General features: G+C 51.6%; 1 protein-coding gene across 4 annotated transcripts; it reads left to right on the forward strand.

The window, feature by feature from the left end:
* Window positions 1-2,982: 2,982 nt before the first annotated feature.
* On the forward strand, window positions 2,983-17,451 carry MB (myoglobin). Of its 4 annotated transcripts, XM_061204983.1 has the most exons (5): window positions 2,983-3,066; window positions 6,390-6,468; window positions 7,920-8,022; window positions 13,527-13,749; window positions 17,187-17,451. In XM_061204983.1, the coding sequence occupies exons 1-5, from the start codon at window positions 3,064-3,066 to the stop codon at window positions 17,331-17,333; spliced, it is 555 nt and encodes a 184-aa protein (XP_061060966.1). In that variant the 5' UTR covers window positions 2,983-3,063; the 3' UTR covers window positions 17,334-17,451. The 4 variants fall into 4 exon arrangements, with proteins under 4 accessions (XP_061060966.1, XP_061060968.1, XP_061060967.1 ...); XM_061204985.1 differs by lacking the exon at window positions 6,390-6,468; XM_061204984.1 differs by lacking the exons at window positions 2,983-3,066; window positions 6,390-6,468 and adding an exon at window positions 7,090-7,150.
* The last annotated feature ends 2,388 nt before the right edge of the window (window positions 17,452-19,839 follow it).

Consider the following 19,839-nt stretch of genomic DNA (forward strand, 5'->3'; position numbering starts at 1 on the left):
ACCATGGCCCTCCCTGCTCAAAACCCTTCCTGGCTCTCTCCTGGGGAGAACTCTTAACTCTTGTGGCTCCCGAGGCCATCTGGGGTTGGCCTCTCTTTAATTCTCTGGCTGCATCCTCTATCACTCTCTCCCTCACTTTTTCCACCACAGAAACACTAAAATATTTGTACTTTATCTTTACATGCTCTTTACAACTCCTGTGGCAGAAATTTCTCATATTCATCCAATTTACATTTCCCCCTTGTTTCTAAGTAAAAGAAGTTCCAGTTTTTATCTGGGGATATGGCCATATTGAAATAAACACTACATTTCCCAGGCCCCCTTGCAGAGAAGTGTGGCCATGTGATATGCAGGGAGAGGAGGTATTGATCACAACTTCCAGAAAGTGTCCCTAAAGGTAGGGGGCACAAACTTCTTCACCTTTTTTGACTTCCTGCTGGTTGGAATGATGATGTGATGGCTGGACTCAAGCAGCCATTTTGGATCAGGAGGTGGAGACCATGTATGTAGTATGGCAGAGCACTAAAGTAGACTGAGGCTGGGTTCCTGACATGTTGTGTGCCCTACCAGCCCTGGACCACTACCTCTGGACTTCCATATGACAGATGAATATTCTCTTGTTAAAGCCATGCTATTTTGGATTTTCTGCCACCCACAACCAAACTGAGTCCTAACACACCAACTTCCATGCCCTTGAATGTTTTGGTCCTTGTGCTTGGAATACCCTTTCCTCACTTTGCTCCTAGACAACCCCTATTGATCCTTCAAATTCCTACCTAGACATCACCTTCTCTGCTACACGTTCCTTGGTGGAATTAATCATTTCCTCCTTTATGATTCTTTTGCACCTTATATTGCAGGGAGCAATTATTGAGCACTTACTGTGTGCCAAGCACCACCCTGAGTCCTGTACATGCACTCTTCTTTTAATCCTCATGGTGACATTTGAGATAGGTAATTATTTTCAAAGCTCCCATTTTACAGATATAAAAACAAAAGGCCTGGAAAGTGATGATACCTTCCCTGGATCACAAAAGTAACACCTGATGGAGCCAAGCCTCGAATCCAGGTGTCTGATTCCAAAGGCTTTGCACCTATGCTGAACTGCCTCTGTTCCTGCTCTTATCACAAAGTGCTGTCATCATCTGTTTACACATCCCTCCCTCCCGTCACCCCGAAAGCTCAAGGACGCTGTGATGTTCACCCTGCTCTCCCTGGGGTGCAGCACAGAGCCTGGCTCCAGGTGAGCATGTGTTTGTGGAACAAAACTGTCAGCTTTAAGTCCCCCATCTTGGTTCTGGTGCAGGAGGACCCTCAGGCGGTCTCACCCCCCTTAGCACTCCTTTCCCCACACATCTCTTGGGCTTTTGCACACGCAGTTTGTTACTTCTGCTTAGGAGACCCTGTAGGAGTTCCCTCATACGTTAAGATCCAGCCCGGTCGTCACCTCTGCCAACAGGTCTTCTCCATGTGGACCTGGGGCTACCTTCTCACTCGCCCATAGCTCTTTGTTCAAATCTCGGTTATGTTCCGAATCTCCCTGGAATGTTTCCTCCACTCAACTTTGAGTCCCTTGCGAGAAAGGACCATGCTTGTTCATCTTTTAATAATTTGGAAAGCCGTCTCTAGTCGGTGCCAGGAATACAAAGATGGAAAAAGCCCCGTCCCGGCTGCTGGCCTGCTGGCTGGGTAAACAAAGGAACGCAGTGGGAGGGGCGGAGCCAGGGGTAGAGGCTTTTCTCCTCGCCGCCACTAGATGGCAGCAGCCCCCCGATTGTCAGCCTCCCAACACACTGTCTTTGCCTTCACCTCCAGGAAGCCAGGAGCCTGGATGGACTCAGTTCAATAGAATAAACAATTCTGAGAGCTTATCGACCTGGCCCTTTGCTAGGGGCTGGCAAAAAGGTGAAGTGGGGGGGGGGCTGGCAAAAAGGTGAAGTGGGGGGGGGGCTGGCAAAAAGGTGAAGTGGGGGGGGCTTCCCTGGTGGCGCAGTGGTTGAGAATCTGCCTGCTAATGCAGGGGACACGAGTTCGAGCCCTGGTCTGGGAAGATCCCACATGCCGCGGAGCAACTAGGCCCGTGAGCCACAACCACTGAGCCTGCGCGTCTGGAGCCTGTGCTCCGCAACAAGAGAGGCCGCGACAGTGAGAGGCCCGCGCACCGCGATGAAGAGTGGCCCCTGCTTGCCGCAACTAGAGAAAGCCCTCGCACAGAAACGAAGACCCAACACAGCCAAAAATAAAAAAATAATAATAAATAAATAAAAGTGTCTACCCTGAGATTGGGATTGACATATATACACTAATATGTATAAAATAGATACATAATAAGAACCTGCTGTATAAAAAAAATAAATACAATAAAATTCAAAAAAAGAAGTGTTTACCCTGAAACATTGTAAATCAACCATACTTCAAATTTTTTAAAAGTGTCTGTTGAAAAGGGCTGCTGGGAGGGGCAGTAAGGGCTGTGTGTCCGTGGCTTTTACATTCCTGCCTCTGAGGAAGCTCACAGGGTAGAAATGGGGAGCCGCACCCCAAAGCAGAGAGAGGAGAAGGCTGCATCCATGTTGGAGCCAAGGTGGGCGGGGGGCGGGGGGGGGATGGAGGGGGGAGGGCACACCTGCTGGGAAAGGGGTGGCATGCGGTGATGGGGGCGGATTCCTGGAGGGGCAGCTGTTTCCCTGAGATGGGCCAGGGAGGGAGGGAGGGAGGACTGATGAGGGAGGGGGACTGTGGAGGTGGGGTTGGCTCGCCCAGGTGACAGGTGGAAGGCGGGGCTGGAGAAGTGACTCCAAGCCTCAGAGGATGGGGGGCGGGGGAGGGGAAGGGAGGCTGGTGCCCCTGGGCCACACCTGTTGACTGGAATATTGGGATCCTGGTGTCCCTGTGAGCCCTCCTCCAATAAGCCCCTCTGGGCCTCCAGGGAGAGGAGGAGCCTTGCCATATAAACTGTATTTTTAGTTCCCCGTGAGGCTTCCCAGCTGCTGTGACACCTCTCCCTGCCCCCAGCCCGCTGTTTGGCTGGAGGCTCCAGGAGGACAGCTGGGCAGAAGGGGAGACATGGTCAGTACAATGGCTGCTGGGGGCTGGGGGGAGCGGGCAGTGGGCCCAAGTAGAGTCTGGGGGCCAGCTTGGGGGTCCTACTGCCCCGTCGATGACCTAGGCAGGTCCTGCAGGCTCCAGGCCCCAGCCCTGCTCTGAGTCAGGCTTGGCACTGGTCCAGGAGGCAGACTCTTCCAGGAAAGAGCAAGCCGAGGTCGGGGGTGGGGGGGCTCGGGGGGGGGGGGGGAGGGGGGCACTGCCCGGGCTGGCCTCCAAAGGGGCAGCTCCCGGGAGGAGGAGGAAGGAAGGTGGCCAAGGCTGAGGGGACCTGCAGCTTTGAAGACCCAAAGTGCTCTTTCTTTCCATCTTTGGTCCCTACGGTGGAGCCTTAAAGTGTAACACCCCCCCCCACCCCCGATTCACTGGAAGGAGTTGTTGGCTGCATAAGGGCTCACAAATTCCCAGGTCACCCAGACTGGACTTGTGACCTTTGAAAGAGAGGGCCTGGTGCTCAGTCACCTGGGGACTCAAACCCATGCAGGGGGGCACTGGAAGCCCCTTGCTAGAGAGTTCTCTCTGCGTATGTGAGTGACGAGAGGTGAGAGTCGCCAGATACTGAAGATGCAGAAGGGGCCTTTTCCCACCAAACGGGCTCCTGGCTCACCTTGCCAGCCAAGGGCGCTCAGTTAAAGCCCTGGGGATGTGTAGTCTGGACAGGAAAAGTCTTAGGTGAGCCTGCAGCTTCCCTCGGCTGTTCCTGCCCATCCCCAAGGAGCGCCAGAGCCAGGACAAGGGAGTGAGCGTGACAAGAAGGCATATTTCGGTTTGATATAAAGAAGCCCCTTTAAAGCTTTAGGTAGTGAGCTCACTGCTCTTAGGAGTATTCAAGCAGATGCTAGATGATGATCTGTAGGGAGAATTCCTGCATTTAGTGGGAACTTGGACAGGACACTATTGAAGGCCTCTGTTAGCTCCAAGATCCCGCGGCCCTATCATTCTAGATTTCTCTTTCTCTAGCTTTCTGACTCTGGAACCTAGAACCTAAGTGTTCAGAGTGGTGAAAGTTGAAGACTTCGGCCCTCTAGAATTGTAACTGTGGCATCTCAAGTGTCCAGAATTTGAAGACTTGAGGATGAGTCTACAAGGCTCAGATTTTCCCATTCAAAGGATTCTGTGATATGAAAGGGAAAAAGAGGAGGGGGCAGGTCTCACTTGGTGCGATCCAGTTCTGCCCCACTGGGTGTCAGACTAACCCACCTGTGTGTGCACGCATGTGCACATGTACGTGACGTGAGCGTGTAAGGCTGCAGAAAGTTTTGCACCCAGAGGCAGCCTGGCTTTCCTATCCTGTGCCTTTCCAGTTTCCCTGGCCCGGCTATTTGAAGGCTGTCACAGGGATAATTATAGCCCCCAAACAAAGCTGGCGACTCCAGGTAGCCATAGCAACTCCTAGGTACCGCCAGTTCTGTTGTAGAGATGTGTAAGTACAAACAAATGTTGGTTCCTTCCTATTAGCTTAAAAGGTAAAACTTGAAAAGGTTCATCAACTTCAAAGCCACAGGTTTCCATGAACTTGCCAGTTAATGGGGGCGCCTGCCAAGGAGGTGACAGCTTCATATTAAACACTTTAGCCCTGGTGAAGAGTTGATGAGATTTTAAGTACTCAGACAGTTTCCAGACAACTCGGGAGGCTGGAGATGGGACAAACTTGGGCTGTGGATTCCAGCTCTGCCGCTCACCAGCCTCGGGTGGGTGCATAACCTCTCCAAGCCTTCGTTTCTGTATAGCCAGGTGGGATAATGGTCGACCCTGCCCTGCCAGCCCCTCGGGGATGTTCCGAGGTTCTCAAGAGGGCACCGGCCAGAGGGTGTTTGAAAACGGCGCTGCCAGGGCTGAGGATGTAAATCAGAACCTAGGGATGCTGATTCTCTTAGGGGTGTCACCGATGGGCCCCAAGTGGCCAGCCCAGGCCAGGGGCAGCTCGCTGCCTCTCTTCCTTCTGCCCTCCCCTCCCGCACTGCTGGGCTCACCCTCCAGCAAGGGGCCAGAAGTAGGAGCTGAGCCCTCGGCAGTATCTCTCAGAGTTGCCTTTTCCTTTGATCCTGGGCCTGGCACAGAGTAGGCCCTCCATACCAGGCTGGTGAATGAACAAATGAACGAATACTAGCCCCCCAGAAAATCCCTATGACATTTTAGCTACTCAACTTGCTGCTGAACCTTCCACTGTGAAGGCTTCATGGCTCCTGGAGGTTCACCAGCTCAGTGTCCTGGGTTAACATGGAGCCTCAGTGTGATTCCAGGAACACATTGTCAGGAAGGGGCCTGTGTGCCTCTGGCCCTTTTGGTTGTTAGGAATCAGCTGACTCAATAAATAAATTGGGGCTTCCCTGGTGGCGCAGTGGTTGAGAGTCTGCCTGCCAATGCAGGGGACACGGGTTCGAGCCCTGGTCTGGGAAGATCCCACATGCCGCGGAGCAACTAGGCCCGTGAGCCACCACTACTGAGCCTGCGCGTCTGGAGCCTGTGCTCCGCAACAAGAGAGGCCGCGATAGTGAGAGGCCCGCGCACCGCGATGAAGAGTGGCCCCCACTCACCGCAACTAGAGAAAGCCCTCGCACAGAAACGAAGACCCAACACAGCCAAAAATAAATAAATAAATAAACCCAAAGTTTAAAAAATAAATAAATAAATAAATAAATAAATAAATAAAGTGGTCTCACTCAAGGATACACAAGGGGTCACACAGGAAGTGGCAGCTGATGGTAATCCTCAAACTGCAATTGGAGTGGGCTTTTCAGCAGTCAGAATGGAGACCCAAGGTTGCACAGGGGTCTTACCCAAGTTTGGGGGTCTTACCCAGTGTTGGCCACGAAACCGTCTTTGACCCTGCATTTCCTACCACCTAGCCAATTCTCACCAGGGACCTGACTGGTGTAGCTAATAGACATTGGCTGTTTGGCAGAGCCCTGCCATTGGCTGCCTCAGGTTAGGTCCCAGTCCTTGTCCAATCCACTGTGACTAGCAACAGGTTTGGAGAGAGGACATGACTGCGGGCGCTGGGGCAGGGCAGTTATCTTTAGAAAGGGCTGCATACGTGGGGCAGTCATAACTGACATGTCCAGTACAGACCCAGGATGGCCAGGACACCTGCTTATCCTTTCCGAGCCTCATGGTCCACAGCTGTAAAATGGGATGATGCTCGCTACCTCGCAGGGTCATTGGGAAGATTAGATATAATCCTGCCCAAGGAGGCACTTTGTAAACTGTAATGTTCTGTGTAAACCTTGATCATAGCACTAAATAAACTGTACTGTAATTTTGTTCCTCTTACTTATCTCCCCTAGGAGACTGAGTTTCTTGAACATCAGGATGTGTTTTATCTGGTTTTGTGTCCTCAGCATGTAGCACAGTTTCTGACACACAGTAGGTACTCTATAACTGTGTGTTGGATGGATGGAGGAATGATGATGGATGGATGGATGGATGGATGGATGGATGGATGGACAGATGATGGTTGGGTAGGTGGATGGATGAGTGATGGATGATGGGTGGGTTGGTGAGTAGACGATAAGTGGGTGGATAAATGATGGCCAGAAGGATGGATGATGGGTGGGTGGATAGATGGGTGGTTGGGTGGTTGAATGGATGATGGATGGATATAAAATAAAGGCCGATCATCCTCCACTTGCCTTCCTTGCAAGGCCAGCCATCTTTTTATTCAATGAACATTTATTCAGTTCAAATTTGGTACACAGAACTGTGCAAGGTCCAAGAAATACACAGATGAATAAAACAAAGCCCCTGACCATGTGAAAATCAAAGTAGGGTGTTCAGGAGCATGGATTTGGGGGCCTGAACTCCTGGGTTCAAATCCCAACTCTTGCATCAACTAGCTGTGCAACCGTGGCAGATTTCCCTAACTTCCCTCCAGGAGATGGCGGTAATGTCCATATTTATCATATAGGGCTGTTGGGGGACTAAACGAGTTACCAAATGTAAAGTGCTTGGAATAGGGCCTGGCACCCAGCAAAGTCTCTGTGAGTATTGGCTGCTATGATACTAATGGAGGGGCCAGCATGGAAACAAAGAAATATGATGCAACGAGGTAAGCAGTACAACAGGAACACATACAAATAAATGGAAAGGGCAAGCAGTTAATTGTACCTTGAGGGGTATATCCAGCAAAACTTTTCAGAGAGAAATATGTGAGCAAGACCATGAAGCCAGGAGTTTTCTGGGTAGAGTGGGAAAATGCAGACTCCAAGAGGTTATGGATCTGCCTGGGTCCACCCAGCTATCAGCAGGAAACCATCTAGCCCCTTCCCACTGCCCTGATGGGTGAGGGCATTCTGGCAAAGTGGGCAGAAGGTGGACAAAGTGACTGCTAAGGGCCAGGACAATCCCAGGGTCAGCCAGGGTGACTGCTGCCCTGGCTAATAAACATGACAGGTCCTCTTGGGATGGCTGACAGCAGGGGGAGTTGGGTTTCAGGCCATCGGCATCAGCCTTGGTCATGCTCTTTCTGTTGGCCTCTGAGAGCCCAGACAGTGATCCAACCTCCTCCCTACTCTTTCCACACACACAGCTCCTCCCCCCCCCAACCTGAGACCTGAGTTGTCCTACCACCCCACAATGGCACCTGCCTCAAAATAGCTTCCATGTGAGGGCCAGAGAAATGAAAAGATTAGACCCCTGCATGAAAGGGGGGGGGGAGGTGCAGGGAGGGGGAGAGAGAGAGTGAGCGAGCTGTCAAGTGATCTCTGTCAAGCATCCGGGAAGGTATAAAAACCCTTGAGGGCCAGGCAGCCTCAAACCCCAGCTGTCGGAGCCAGGACACCCGGTCAGCCCACACTCGCTCTTTTTCTCTTCTTCAGACTGTGCCATGGTGCTCAGCGACGGAGAATGGCAGTTGGTGCTGAACATCTGGGCGAAGGTGGAAGCTGATGTCACAGGCCATGGGCAGGATGTCCTCATCAGGTAAAAGGAAGAAATCCCATTTCCCCTATCACCTACTTCCTTCCCAAAGATCAAGAATGTTTGCCTGCAAGGTGGAACGGTTGCCCTGGGTTGACCAGCTGGCTGCGTCAGTTGACTTTGTTAAAGCCCTTATTGGGTTCTCCTTTGCTTTTATGTGTCAGAGATTGGAGTCAGGAAAGGAAAGGGGATCCATCTCACACCTATGCCAGCAGCTGGAAGGAGCTTGACAATCAAATCCTGGATGCCTAGAGCCCACTAAGTGGTATCCTAGAATTATAGACAGAATTAACAAGAAAAATCTCAGAGATCTGTCTCACCTCACCTAATGGATGTGGACAAAAAGGACCTGAGAAGGGAAGGATGACCCCAGAGTCACAAGTCCATTAAAGTCTGTAAAATGTCAAGGCTAAGACATGGCTTTCAACATGAGATATGTAGTTCTAGAGCTGGCTCTGCCACCGAGCAGCTGTGTGACCTTTAAGAAGGTACACAACTTCTCTGAGCCTCAATTTCTTCTCCTATAAAATGGGTGGAAATCCTAATATATACGTTATAGAGTGGAAATAAGAATTAAATAAGATGATGCATGTAGGGGGCCCAGCATAATTCCTGGCATAGAGTGAGTCCCAGAAGATGTTAATAACTATTATAGATGAAGCTTAGACTTGGGCCCTTTAAAGAATTATAATTAGTAAACAGAAGACAGAGACCCATTAGTTACTTTTTTTTTTTTTAAACCTCAAAGGTACATTTTTAGTTTTTTTGTTTTTTTTTTAAATTGTCTATTTATTTATTTATTCACTTATGGCTGTGTTGGGGCTCCGTCTCTGTGCGAGGGCTTTCTCCAGTTGCGGCAAGCGGGGGCCACTCTTCATCGCAGTGCGCGGGCCTCTCACCATCGCGGCCTCTCCTGCTGCGGAGCACAGGCTCCAGACGCGCAGGCTCAGTAATTGTGGCTCACGGGCCTAGTCGCTCCGCCGCACGTGGGATCTTCCCAGACCCGGGCTCGAACCCGTGTCCCCTGCACGGGCAGGCAGACTCTCAACCACTAGCGCCACCCGGGAAGCCCCCCATTAGTGACTTTTGATGTTGAGTATGTCTTGAATTTGAGGGCTCAGAATAGTCTCCAAGCACATCTTGCCTTCTGTAGCAAGGGGTTCCTGAATAAACAAACAAAACCCCCCACAAAATTCTGAGTTTTTTAAGTAGAAAATGGCTTGTGGCTTGTAAATAGAATCTCATGTCCCAGTTGCCTTCTTCCCCAAATGGTGATAAGCTCTCCCCTCCTCCTGGCCCTTTCTCATGCTCTGGGCAGCACAGGTCAAAAGCCTAATGGGATGTATGTACATCAATATTTCTGCACGTGGGAGAAGGTGGGCCCCAGTTACCACCAGTGAACGGATTGTCTTTCACACTTTAATTTACAGATGAATTTCTCCTTCTTTATGAGCCAGAATAGGTTATCCTCTCCCACTCAGATGCCCTTTCAGCCTCCCTCGGGCTTCACCGATCTCCAGCTCCCAAATCTGGGGAGAATGCCCAGTCCTATAAGCCCTGTTATCTGGAGTTCGAGCCCTTAATGGTCCATGCCAGAAACACTTGAGAGAGGACAGTCAAGTTCTCTGTTGAATCTAACTGGCATCTTGGGGTGTTCCTTTATGTCTTTCTCCTCTTGTGTCTCTGTCGGTTGGCTACTTGGGTTGCAACAGGTCCTGCCTGATTGGACAAAAGTCTCCCCCAAAGTTGACATCAACTCCTCAGCCATCCATTTGCTGTGTGACCTTGGACAAGTCGCTAGTCCTCTCTGGGTCCCATTTCCCTATTTGCTGAGTGGAAGGATTGCCTGCCACTGTCTCTGAGATCCCTGCCTGCTCTCATGCCCTGGCATTCTCTGAGTCCATGATCCTACCTTACTTTTGGAGAGGAGGCCGGGTAGCTGGGGTGGGAGACCAGTTTGCCAAGCAGGAGTCTTTCCCAGGTGATCTGGGGGCTGCCAGCCCTAAGTCAGTGACTTGGATGTCTTGAAGGAGACTTGGGGTATTGTGTCATGGGGAAACATCTCCTCCTTTCCCAGGGTGGATCAGAGAGAACTGCCTGGGGCCAGGTGCCAGGGACGAGACATGATGCTGGAGACTGCTGGCCCCTGGCAGGCCCCAGAGAGCCCAACAGCCTGTCACGTCTTAGGCTGTAGGACATGCAGAAACCACGCCAAGTGGTTCTGCCCTCTTAGTGTTTGGGATATGGAGACAAGGAGAAGGGGCTGCTAACTCCTAGGGCTGAAAGTGCCCCTTTAAGAGCTGACCTTTTGGTTCTGTTCCAGATGCTGAACCTGGGCTTTCTTACTCATCTTGAAAAGGTCATTTCTCCCACTCCTCTGATTATAAAAGAGGGCAAATTCTGTTCAGCTGAGTCTGTTAATAAAACACTGAGGGCTTCACTGCAAGTATGTGATCATTATGTTCTAGAACATAATAGCTGGAAGGTCAGTTGGAGAGTCTGGCTCCAGGAAACGGGGGGCTCAGGAGGGAGGAGGCTGCTGAGAGGGCTTCAGGCCCCTGCCTTTCCTTCTTTTCCCCAAATCTTTTCTGCTTTATTTATTTTTGCATTTGAACAAAGGATTTTGAGGCCATGGAAAGTTTGAAAGCCACTGCTCGTGGCCAATACGTCTCATGTCGCCGGGAGGAAACACGGCCCAAGAGTCCCAGCCACCCAATGGCAGCTACAGACAGAACCAAAAATTCCCAGTCCTAACGATGATGATGATGGTGGTGGGGACAATGATGATGGAGATGGTGATGATGATCATGAGGGAGATGCTGATGATGATGGAGGAAATGATGGTGATGGTGATAATGGTGCTAGAGATGGTAAAGAGGACAGCAAATATTTATATATATGGTACACAGTGATTGCTAGGCCCTGTGTTAAGTGTTTCACATATATTTACTCATTTAAGCCTCACAACAACCTTATGAGGTAGATATTATTATGATCACCACATTTAACAAAGAGGTTAAGTAACTTGCCCAAAGTCCCACAGCTGGAATTCAAATCCAGGCAACTTGGATCAGTACGCCTGCTCTCGACCCCTATGCTACATCGTCCCACAATCTTGACACACTAGAGATGAGTTCCCAACCTCATCTGGTTCTTTGGTTCTAGAGCAGAGAAGGATTTGTGCAGGCCTGGGAGAATCCTCTGTCTTCCGTGTGGGTGTCTGATTGGGCCTCAGCTCAGAGAACAGCTGGGAAATGGCCTCCTTTCCCTCTGACTTGCCAGCAGACCTGTGATAAACTAGGCAGGTTGATGATAGGATTGAGGCTGAAAACACAAGGCAAGTGAGCACTTCTGAAACACTGGAGAAAAGCCCTCCACCCATTTCTACAGGGCGAGGGCCTCCCATCTGCTCATTTTCTGGGTAATTGCCATCACAAACATCCAGGTATGGCCTCCTGTGGCTGCCCTGGGGGGTCCCAGCTGCAGGACTTGGGGCCAAGAGAGGGAGGCGGCTGTGTGGTGCCAGGATGATCTGGTGGGCGCTCCTGAGCCCAATTTTTCTGCCCTGTTTAAAGCGAACCTGGCTCTCTCTCTGGCTGGCAGGTGCTGAGAGTGGAGGGTGAGGTGGAGGTCAAGCCTTAGAACTTGGAGGCTGAGAAATCAGCTAGACCAACCCTTCTGGTTTACAGATAGTTATGCCAAGACCCAGAGAAACCGAGTGACTTCTTCAATGTCACACAGCACATCGGAGGCAGAGCTGGGGCCAGAACTCAGCTTCCATAATTCTCAGTGCCGAAGTCTTTCTCCCAGACATCCAGGGAACTCCCAAAATGTTTGAGATCCCTGGCCACCTTGGGTCCCAGGTCCTTGGCCCTCTTCTGCCCCAGACAGTCTTCCTCCAGTGTCCCTACCTCAGGTCTTCGCCTGTGGGTTCTGGGTCTTGCATCTGTCAGGCAGGAGTTCAAGGATCATTGTCACCAGATAATAATAGTCAGGAGCTCAGGGACCCTTGCGTGAAAGGTGCCAGGGATGAACTGTCAGTGATGTACAAGGTTTGGCCGGCGCCCCAGATGAGGTGGTGACATTGGGCATGGCTGTGGACAGCCCTGAGTGTTCTGGGGAAGCGGGAGGGATACGCCCCCTGGGAAAGGGAGCGCTTCCCGTCCGTGCTATGTCGTGCATGCATGTGCGTGTGTGTGCACGCCCCTGTGAGTATGGGTGTGTGCCATGAGATACTTGTGCACACTGGAGTGTGTTCACAGTTAGGTTTAAGGGTGTCGCAAAGCCAGGAAGCTACAAAAGAGGAACCTTTAAAAGAACTGAAGCCATTAGACAGGAGAAGGGGGAGTCAGGGCAGACAGGGTCACTCCTGCAGAGGTTTCAGGGTGCGACACAAGGGAGAGAACATGAGTTATGGAACCATTCATGTGGGTTTGTGTCTGGGCTCTGCCACTGACCAGACATGTGACCCTGGGCAAGTCACCTACCTCTGTGGTCTTCCGTTTGCCCACGAGTGAAATGGGGAAAATCACTCCCGCCCAGGTGGCAGGTATGACTCCCTTTAACTAACCTCCACCTTTCCGCAGTAGGAAAGACTGAGGTCCAAGGCGACAGGTGGCTGCTCAGATCACTGTGGCCAGCTCACTGGGACCCTGGCAGGAGCTGGGACCTGGTCTTTAGCGGTGGCTCCCACCAGGGACCCTCACCATCGGTACTGTGAGGGGCCAGGGAGGTGCAGGGAGTCAGAGCAAAATAAGCAAGAGCTTTCTGAGGTTTCTGAGCTCAGACTGGAATGGCTCTCACAGGTAGTAGTGAGTCTCCTGGAGCCAGAAGTATTTAAGAAGCCAAAGGGCGATCCCCAGGCAGGAAGCTGCAGAGATGGTCCCCTGCATGGGCTACTTTTTGAGTCACTCAGACCTGATTTCAGTCTGGCTCTTCTGCACCCCGGCCATGTGATGTTGAGCTAGGACTTCACATTTCTTAGCCTCTGTTCTCTCATCTGTAAAGTGGGAATAATATGTCCCTACAGGGAAGCGCAGGTGCAGAGCCTAGCACGGGCCTGGCACACAGCGGGTGCTCAACAAATCCAGGTCCTTTGGCCCCAGTGCTCCCCCTTTTCCCTGCTCCACTGTGACGCCATTTAGTCATCTATGCTCCTAACAACTTAGAGGAAATGGGGGTGAAGCCAGGTGCAACGCAGAGATGTCTTTCTTTCCTGCCTTTCACTGTAACAATAAATAAGAAGATGATGATAAAAATATTTAATAATAGGAAGCATTTATACACTTCTTGTGTGACCCTCAGCATATACTATCTCATTTAATCCTCACGCTTCTATAAGGAGGGACTCGTTATCTCCATTCCTTGGATGAGGAGACTGAGGCACAGAGAGGTGAAGTGAGTTGCCCAAGGTCACACAGCTGGGAACTGGGAGAGCGTGGGCTTGAACTCGGGTCTGGCCACCTCCAGACCCCTGCATCTGACTCCAGCCCTCCTTGTGCCCACAGGCTCTTCAAGGGTCATCCCGAGACCCTGGAGAAATTTGACAGGTTCAAGCACCTGAAGACAGAGGCTGAGATGAAGGCCTCAGAGGACCTGAAGAAGCATGGCAACACCGTGCTCACCGCCCTGGGGGCCATCCTCAAGAAGAAGGGGCATCATGAGGCAGAGCTGAAGCCCCTGGCCCAGTCGCATGCCACCAAGCACAAGATCCCCATCAAGTACCTGGAGGTGGGCGGCGGGACTGGGGGCGGCTGGGAGGATGGAAGGAGAGGTCTCAAGGGCATGAGATTTGGGTTCAAGTCCCAGCTCAGCCACTAACTTGCTGGGTGACCTATGTCGTTCCTCTTTGTTCCCCCGTTTCCTCATCTGTAAAGTGGGTTGCCACCCACTTGGTCTTCCTCCTGCGTCATTGAGAGTCAACATATTTCTCCCCCAAATTAGTATCTTGTTACCAAGGAGGAAGTGGATATGGGATGCACAACTTGCATTCTCTCCACAGGTAGGTACCATTATCACACCCACTCGACAGATGAGGAAACTGAGGCACAGAAAGGTTAAGTAGCTTGTCCCTGGTCACAGAAGCAGCAAATGGCAGAACCAGGATTCAGACTAGGTCTCTATTCCTCCAGAACCCCGGCTCCTAATCCCTGTGACACTGGGAGTCGGAGACATGCAGGTCTCGTTGGCAGGAGTTCAGCAACTGGGGCTCAGTTCCGGGTGGGAATTATTAGTTCCTACATCTTTACAGATGAAGAGAGAAAGCCTCAGGTGTCAGAGGCATAAGCAATTGGTTTGAACCCCCTGTGATGGGCTGAGAAGTTGGGTGGGCTGGGGAGAGCCTGAGCTTCGAGTCCTATGTCTACACCCAGTGGGAGGAGGGGATGTGGCAAGAGGGAGCACTAGGGTTCTGGGGGATAAAGGATCCTGTGGATATCACCCCTGGGGATGGGAGCAGCAGGCAGGTTGGTGCAGCAGTAAAGGTAAGGATAATTATGATAGCTCCCAGTTAGGATGGGCCATGATAAGCTATTTGCCTGGGTCACTGCATGGAATTCTCACGATTTCCCCATGAACGTAGGAATTGCATTCAGTGTTTTCTTTCCCTCTCACATAAAAGACGTTCAGAGGTAGGAAGACCAGAGCTGGTATGGGAGCCCCATAGTCACCAGGGATGCAGGTTCTTTTTGTGTTGCCATCCTTGGCATGTGGTGTCCACCCTCAAAGTTGACTCGTGGTCCAGGATAGCTGCTGGAGCTCCAGCCGTCTGGTCCATATTCCAAACAGAGCAAGAGGAAGAGAGGAAGTCTCTCTTTTAAGGAGCCCTGGAAATCTCATCCAACAATGTTTTTTACATTTCATTGGCCAGAAGTTAGTTACAAGACCACATCTATCTGCGTGGAAAGCTGGGAAATGTAGCCTATTACCACCCCAAATACAACTAGTGTTCTCTTACAAGGAAGAAGGAGAAAATGGACATTGGGCAGGCAGTTAGCATTCTCTTCCTCAGGTAGGTACTCTTCTCATCCCCATTTTACTGATTTGGAAACTGAAGGCTCAGAGAGGTTAAGTAGCTTGCCCCAGGTCACCCAGCTTATAAGCCAGGAGGTACAATCTGATCTATGGTACTCTGGAACCCAAGCTCTTAATCCCTTGTGGCACAGCATCTCCCATGAACAACCACCACCACTATCCTCTTCAGCCTCACCACCCTGCACCCCTACCTGCTCCCCCAAGTCACACACAAACAATCCTGCCTGCCCATCTCAGCACCCCAGACATGAGGAGCGGGTCCTGCCTCTGAGATTCTGCACAAGCGGTGGTCCCTGCCCTCCCCATCTTCTCTTGGCAAATCCCTGTTCATCCTCCAAGGCCCAGCTCAGAAGCCACCTCCTCTGTTCTGGCCCATGAGGCAGTCACCTGCTCTATCTGCCGGCCCTCCGCTGCGAAGGCATTTATCCTCATCGCTGCCATGGCGCCTGCCTGGCTGTATTGTAATTTGTCTCTTTACCCAGCTGTCTCCTGGCTGGGACACGAGCTCCTCAAGGGCAGACCCTGGCTCCTCCTCTATCTGAACCCCAGTGGCATGTGGAGGTGTTTACAACACAACTTGAATGATGGATCCCCTCTCTAGGGATGAGCAGACCGGCTCAGAGAGGGAAAATGATATAGCCAAGGTAGCACTACCAGCTAGCAGACTAGAACCCAGGTCTACTTAAAACAGGTTTAATTTACTGCATAATCCCTGCAAAAGAATTAAGACAGAGCCCCATGTCTGCTCTTTCCCTCACTATGGAACCTTCGTCTGTGCTCTTCATAAGAAATTTCTCCTTCTCACCTGTGAGTGAGGGGGCACAGAGGGCGCTGGGTGCTAAAAGCAACTATCTTTACTCAATCTTCCAGCTGCCCCAGCCCACAATTTTCTAAGTATTTGTGGCTCTGCCACTGACTCAGGAAAACTGAGTGGGGGGACCTAATGGGGTCACGAGCCCCTATTTTACAGGTGAGGTCACACATGGAGGTCAGGGAGCTGGAACTTGGGTCTCTGAGTTCTCCATGGGCAGGGCTTGCTGACGTCAGTCCCTCCCCCCACTTCATTTTGTTGTGTTTATGACATTAAAAGGGAATTAAACACATGTCCAAATCGATGTCCAGCAGCAGGTGTTTGTTTGTGGAGCTGTCCCTGTTTCTGAGCCAAGCAGGGTTTACTAGATGTTGACATTTGTGCTTCTGAGGCCGCCCTCAGTACATGCTCCCCCCACTTACCCAACCCCACCCTGCTTTTGGCCACTTGCACCCCTGGCACCGGAGAAAATGGGCAAACCCAACCGCGGTGCCCTCTCTGTCTCTGTCCCTGGCTCTGGCTGTCATTTGTCCACGATCCCCTGGGTCCACTTGCTACGTGACCTCAGTTTGGGCCTCTGTAAAATGACATCCTTTGACCACAGGCCAGGGTAGTGATTGGCATCAAATCTTTCTGAACCGTTGAAAAAGCACAGTAGTTTCTTACAGACACAAGATCTTTCAGTCCCTAAAGCAGCCCCGTGCTGTAGAGATGCCTGTGTCCATTTTCCTGGTAATGACATTGTGGATGGTAAAGCAAACAGTGAAGGTGAGGCTGGTGTAAGATACAGTTGGTCCTGGGGCTGAGTTGTAGGCCTGATGCCTTTCCTCTTCCCTTCTCTCCTTCCCTCCCACCTCTATACTTCTGAGTACCAGCTCTGTGCTTGGCACAGAAAATATGATGTTCTGACCCCCTGCCCAAACCCCAAAAAGGCTATTTAAAGCAATCTCCATCCTAAGCCATTAAACGCAAAAATTAAATACACACAAATGGAAATAGTTTCTTTCTAGATTTTCTGAGTGCCAAATCCTGGATAAAACCATGGAATAGGAGCATTTCCCTTCCTTTCCGAGGTTGGGTCCTCGAGCTGAGCACAGCTGAGCTGTACCAAGATGGGCCTCCGTTTCCCCATCTGTACCTGTCTCACAGGGTTGTGGGGATTAAAGGAGTTAATCCATGGAGGCCGCTCAGCAGCATGCCTGATGTATAGTAGGTGCTCAATAAACGACCCTGGAATAAAGAGAAGATGGGTTCGGGCTGATTCCCATCTGGCCCCTGGCTTGTCCTGCCCGTGACCAGTACCCCTCTGCCCCTGTCCCTGCAGTTCATCTCGGACGCCATCATCCATGTTCTGCACAGCAGGCATCCTGGGGACTTTGGTGCCGACGCCCAGGGAGCCATGAACAAGGCCCTGGAACTGTTCCGGAAGGACATCGCCGCCAAGTACAAGGAGCTGGGCTTCCAGGGCTAAGCCCCACCCCCCATGCCCCTCTCCCCACCCACCTGGGCAGGGAGGGAGGGGACTTAATCTTGTGTAGCTGTAGGGTTTGCTTCTGAGTGCCTGCTTTGTTTGTGAGAGGCGGGTGGGAAATGCGGAGGCGCTGGGGGCAGGGAGGGGGATGAGGGTTTGTTCAAGTGGTTTCACGTGCCTGGGGACCCGGTTTCCTGTGGAGGGTCGTCAGCTTGGTAACCAGGAGAAGCTTGGCTCTCCTCACTGTGGCTGGCAGTTTGGGTCACACTCAATTCGCCTTTCACCTAAATTCCAACCCAATTCCTTCCAGCCTCACCTTAAATCCCCAATCCAAACTGTCAACCTAAACTCCAGCCGTAATTCCCTGATCCATCACTTCACCCCGAGAAGAAAGCAGAATGCCCCCTTGCACTGAGAAGGTCTGGGCTGGGCTGGACAGCCACACCCAGCCCCTGGGACGCGTGGTGTCTGGAACATAAGTGTACCTTCTCAGGTGATGGAGTGACTCACCTGGCTTAATAAAAGACTTGCATGCCATAGACTCCGCCTGGTGTTTTTCATCCCCTGGAGCAAGTGAAGGGGGGGTTCAGAGGGAGAAAAGGCCATGATGGGATTGTGTGTGCAGAGAGCCTTATGGGGAGGAGGAGGGGAGGGAGGGAGGAGGATGGGCAGGAGGCAGAGCCACCACTCAGTGGCAGGGTCAGTGCTGGGCACTGGGAGATGGAGGGCAGAGCCTCGTCTGGTGGGGGCAGTGAGCAGTCGATCTGTGCCAGGAGCCCGGGGCTGTGTGAGCCCAGAGCAGAAGATGCAGAATCAGGGGAAGATGGTCATTGTGGGTACCACAACTTAGGTAATAAACTCAAGGATACTAGTTAGTAAGTGGCAGAGCTGGGTTTAATGTGTGGCCTGGAAGGTGGCAGGGACTCCAGCTGGGGAGACAGCTAGGCGGCCAGCCGCTGGCAGGCGCTGACCTTCTGGCCACAGAGCAAGGACAGACGCATGGGGAATAACTTACCAACACAGGCCAAGAGACACAATCCCTGTCTACAAAGGCCAACCACATAGGCAGAATGTGTAAATTTCGCTCCAGGGACCCAGAATAAAACCTTGGCATGTGACCGCAGCAGCCAGGAAGCAGGCTGGAGCAGAGGCTACAGACAGGGGTCTGGTGGTCTGGGTCATGGTGGGGACCCAAGCCAAGAGGGACTTGAAGAGCACCCAAGATGCCCAAGTCCTCGGCCCCATACATCTCCAGGGGTTCCCAGGACAGGCAACCTAGTGCCCCCTGCCCTCAAGTGGCCAGACCCCTGTGATGAGCCCAACCTCCCCGCCCCAAACCTCAGACTGCGCCAAGGTTCATGGTCACTGAACAGGCCAGAACCCATCTTCAGAAACAGACATGTCTCAAATCCTAACGGGCTCATTTATCAGGCTGTGCTGTAGCATCGGAGGACAGAGTAAAAGTCCCCCTCCTCCCGCTCTGCTCCAGGCTTTGGGAATTCTTATGCTATCTGAGAAGTTGAGAGAGGAGGGGAGGGGAAAACAGGAGGAGGGGAGCTTTTTGATCTGGAGCCTGGAGAAAAATTCCATGCGTTTATATAGTAACTCCACTGAACGCCCAGGCAAGGAACACTTCTGTATAGGATACGTGTGCAGGATCTAAAGTGGAATAATCTGGTCCCTGCCCTCAAGCAATTGATAATCTAGTCAGGGAGATGATGTGCTCTGATAATTAAATCAGGGCAGAATAAAAATCAGGGTCGCAGAGAAGTACCAGGCATTTGTCACACACATTAAGTATTCGTTCAACAAATATTTGTGGAGCACAGCAGGTAAGAAGATCTGTTTATACCTTTGACGTGCAAAAAGGGTAACTTCTTTTTTTCTACAACTCAACTGAATTTTTATTTGGAATCCTCATTGTGGCTGGGTGGCAGCTACTTAATCTCAGTCTCTTTGAGGTTTCTCCCCCAATCCAAATGTCCCTGGGGTTTTGACTAATTAATTCCAAGAAGCTTACATGTGCCAGGTTGTAGTGTGTATAGGCAGAGAGGTGGCAATCTGGTCATTGCTGTCATCTGTCCCCAATAGTATCCTCAGGGATGCTGCACCCCACCTGGTCTTCAGTTATTGCCCCCATCAGGCACTTATGGAAATTCTGAGGCTGCCCAAGGCTCCTTCTGCCTGACGCCACTTCTTTCCAGGGACCCGCCCCAGCCCCATTCGGCTCTGCCTGGGACATGAAGCACAGGTTTCCTCTGTTCAGACCCCACAGGCCTGTTTGAGCTTTCTCTGCTTCTGGCAGGGATTAGCAGAGCTTGTGCCTGGCTTCCCTGTACGGTTATACGGGGTGTGCACTGCACATGGGTGCCTGGCTGGGGTGCGGGAGGGGCTAATAAGGCTAGATCCAGTCTGTGATCCAGTTGCCAAACTGTGCACCTGGAAAGGGTGCCTTTTCCTCATTCACACAAGGGCGCTCTCTGAGCTAGCAGTGGCCCCCAGCAGA

This window comes from Eubalaena glacialis, chromosome 11 (assembly GCF_028564815.1).
Source record: "Eubalaena glacialis isolate mEubGla1 chromosome 11, mEubGla1.1.hap2.+ XY, whole genome shotgun sequence".
Taxonomy (NCBI): domain Eukaryota; kingdom Metazoa; phylum Chordata; class Mammalia; order Artiodactyla; family Balaenidae; genus Eubalaena; species Eubalaena glacialis.